Source organism: Arachis ipaensis, chromosome B09 (assembly GCF_000816755.2).
Source record: "Arachis ipaensis cultivar K30076 chromosome B09, Araip1.1, whole genome shotgun sequence".
NCBI classification, from domain to species: domain Eukaryota; kingdom Viridiplantae; phylum Streptophyta; class Magnoliopsida; order Fabales; family Fabaceae; genus Arachis; species Arachis ipaensis.
Window position 1 is genome coordinate 129,569,897 of NC_029793.2, and position 3,525 is coordinate 129,573,421.

Below are 3,525 nucleotides of genomic sequence, written 5' to 3' on the forward strand. Positions count from 1 at the left end.
AGTTTGTCTATTTTTTTATAAAATCTCATATGGTCTAAAATTAAAATCCTAATCATTTTTACCACTATGAAATAATTTTTATTTTTTAAAATTAAATTAGGTCTATTTAAATTTTTTAGCCTGAGGGATATGCATATTTTTCATTTTTTTAACACTGTTTTTTTTAATTATAGAAGTGTTGCTTAAGAACCTTAATAAGAAAATGCATGTATAATTGTATATACCCCAAAAGAATTATTATATCGAACGAAATAACAATTTTGAGTTTTCTATATATAGCTCACATATGAACATTTTTGTTCATTCGCATGTGTTACATTAATTCATATTAAATATTTGGTGCAGAACATTGTTGAAGAAGCAAAACTAGATTCGTTCAATTTTCCAATTTATGCTCCGACCATAGATGAAGTTAAGGAAACAATAGAAGCAGAAGGGTCTTTCAGTCTTGAGAGAATGGAATTGATCAAATATGGGTGGGAAGCAGGGCTAATTACTAATAATAGTAATGATGATGGGGAATTACTTGTCGATGAAGGAACCAAAGGTGAATACATTGCAAAATACGTTAGGGCCATAACTGAACCTCTGCTGAAGGCACACTTTGGTGAATCAATCATGGACCCACTTTTTATTAGGTATAAGAACAAGGTTGCCAAGCTGCTCGAGGTCCAAACATTGGGGCACTCTATTCTCGCCATGTTCATGACCAAAAAATGTTTGAATTAATTAATTACGTAGTTTGGAGAATAATAATAAAAGGGATATATCACTACAACAAATTTGAATTGAGGTAACCCTTTAAAACGTTGTCTATAATAAGAAAAAAGGCAACACTTTTCGACAAAAAGCAACGCTTTTTAGGGTTAGCTATACGGCCGTTACCTTTGGTCTAAGACAAATGTTTTTGTGTGTTAAAGGGAATCCTTTTTACGGCAACCTTCAAAAAACGTTGCCTTTTCTGAAAATAAAGTCACTCCGCAAAAGGGTTGCCTTAGAGCACCCAAACACAACGCTTGAGATGAGACGTTATAGCAACACTTTTTACGAGTTGTATTTTCTAATACATAATGCAACACTTGTCTAAAGTTTGTTAAGTTGCCTTTTTATATACCTAAAGCAACACTTGTGCAAATTTTTTCTAGTTGTTTTTTCATATACCTAAAGCAACCCTTGGCCAATTTTTTTAAGTTGCATTTTTTATATACGTAAAGCAACACTTGTCCAGTTTTTTTAAATTACCTTTTTTATAGACCTAATGCAACACTTATGTAAATTTATTTGCAGTTGTCTTTTTTTAATACCTAAAGCAACACCTTATTGAGTTTCTCTTAGATTCTCTTTTTTAATATCTAAAACAATATGTTTTTTACCTTTGTTATATTTATATGACATTTGAAGGATATATAACACCTACATTTGAATAAGCTAATAATATATATTGCATATATATAGAAAAGGTCTTCCAAGTACTAATTAACATACTTGCTAAGTTACCAAGTCAAATAAATAATAAACATAAACAAAATACATATTTTTCTGATGATGAACTTAAACCTAAAAGAAACTAAGTTTTCTACTTGAAACCAAAAAGACTTGGTGCTTCACCATTGCACCAAGAATTGCTTTTATGTCTTCAGAAAATTTTATCCAACAATAAGAAAGCTGCAGTCAAATTTAAATAAAAAAAATTATAGTCAAAATATTAGCTATACAATAACATGTATACTCAAGTGTTTCAACAATTTAGCACACATATACCTAATCATGATTTGGAATATGAGTCAATGGAGGAGGATGTCGAGGAACTAAATTTGGATCTTGTGCACTATTTGCAGACGATTCCTTAGATCGCAAGAGAGAAAGCGCTTCATCAATATTCATACCAGGAGAAGTTTGTTGCAGCATAAGTTTCACAATATCTTCCAATCCTTGCAGTCATTGCTTATGGTCGTCTAATTTAGTTTTTAAAGCTGTTACCTTCTCTTCACTTTATTTTTTGATTTCATCTATTTCGTTATTTTTCTTAAGAGAAGCTTTTGTAACAGTTCTTCCAAAACATCGGACTCTTCCTGGATTCTCTTTACAAAAAACTTTTTGAAATGCATTAGTAGAAGTTTCTCCAACTTCTTGAAAATCATCAAATTTATCCTATACACACAAACATATGATATGTCTATTTTTAGTGATAAAAATTCAATGAAAGAATCCAACAACCTATTGATAACTAATAGGGGCAGCAATCCAAAATAGCCATAAAACAGGCATAAAATAGCCATAGAACAGCAATTAAATCAGTCATAAAGCAGCCATGAAACAGCCATAAAACAACAACTATGGCAGCCATAAAACAGCCATAAAATAGCAGTCCATGATAGCCATAAAACAGGCATAAAATAGCCATAGAACATCAATTAAATCAGTCAGAGCAGCCATAAAATAATAGCCATGACAGCCATAAAATAGCCATAAAATAGCAGTCCGTGATAGCCATAAAACAGGCATAAAATAGCCATAAAACAACAATTAAATCAGCCATTATACAGCCATAAAACAGCAACCATGACAACCATAAAATAGCCATAAAGTGATACTAAAATAACAACCACGATAGCCATAAAACTGCCATAAAATAGCTGCCATGACAGCCATAAAATAGGCATAACATAGCCATAAAATAGCAACTAAATCAGCCACAAAACAGCCATGAAACAACCATAAAACAGCCACAAAGTAGATACTATAACAACAATCACGATAGCCATAAAATAGCAAAGAAGATAGCATCCATGACAACCATAAAATAGCATCTAAAACAAGAAAATTATAGAGTAACTTACAATAACAGCCTGTGTTTCTACATCAAGTATTTTTTCTTTTAGTCCATTCCGAGTTGCAACAAACATTTCAGCTTGATTTGGTTCCTCTTTGTTCTCTTTTTTCTCACGCTACAGACCAAGATAGCAATTACAAATTTATAACATACTAAAATTAGGGGAAAGTAACGAATAGAGAATTTTAACTCAAACTTGACCTTACCAAATCAACACGCACTCTTGCAAAATTGATTGGTCCCATTTTATGCCTCCATTGTTGCTTCTTGCGATTTTCAGAATTTATAGCACACATGGCCTATGTTTAAACTAAACAATGATGAAAAAAATATAAAAATTGAAAGAATTATACTTGATCATATCAAATAATAATAATTGAAATTCTCTAGCTCACTTTTAGCTGTTTCTGAGCACATGAATAATCTTTGAAGCCTGGGAATTAGGGGAAAGTGTCGCAACGTCTTCACAGCAACATTGTGAGATTTTTTTGAAGGCAAAATATCAGCTTCAACTACAGGATGCACGATCCAACGAGAAGCGCCACATTCATGACAAGATGTGTCCTTCTCATGCTCTTTCCAATACAGCAGGCAATTGTTTGGGCATGCGTCAATTTTCTTATAGTCAAGACCTAAGTCTCTCACCATAGTCTTGGCTTTATTGAAAGAAGTAGGAATATTTAAGTTAGGAA

The 3,525-nt window shown here is 32.1% G+C and overlaps 1 protein-coding gene and 1 long non-coding RNA gene across 2 annotated transcripts in view; one reads left to right on the plus strand and one right to left on the minus strand.

The window, feature by feature from the left end:
- Positions 1-1,076, plus strand: part of LOC107615971 (salicylate carboxymethyltransferase-like) — a 5,432-nt gene extending 4,356 nt beyond the window's left edge. The window contains exon 4 of the mRNA XM_021112031.1: positions 346-1,076. Within this exon, the coding sequence (XP_020967690.1) occupies positions 346-729 (384 nt within the window). The 3' untranslated portion in view covers positions 730-1,076. The remainder of the gene's footprint in view (positions 1-345) is intronic.
- Positions 2,876-3,133, minus strand: LOC110267172. The gene is made up of 2 exons (XR_002354529.1): positions 3,040-3,133; positions 2,876-2,948 (listed from the first exon to the last, which is right to left on the minus strand). It is a non-coding gene; the product is annotated as an uncharacterized LOC110267172 (long non-coding RNA).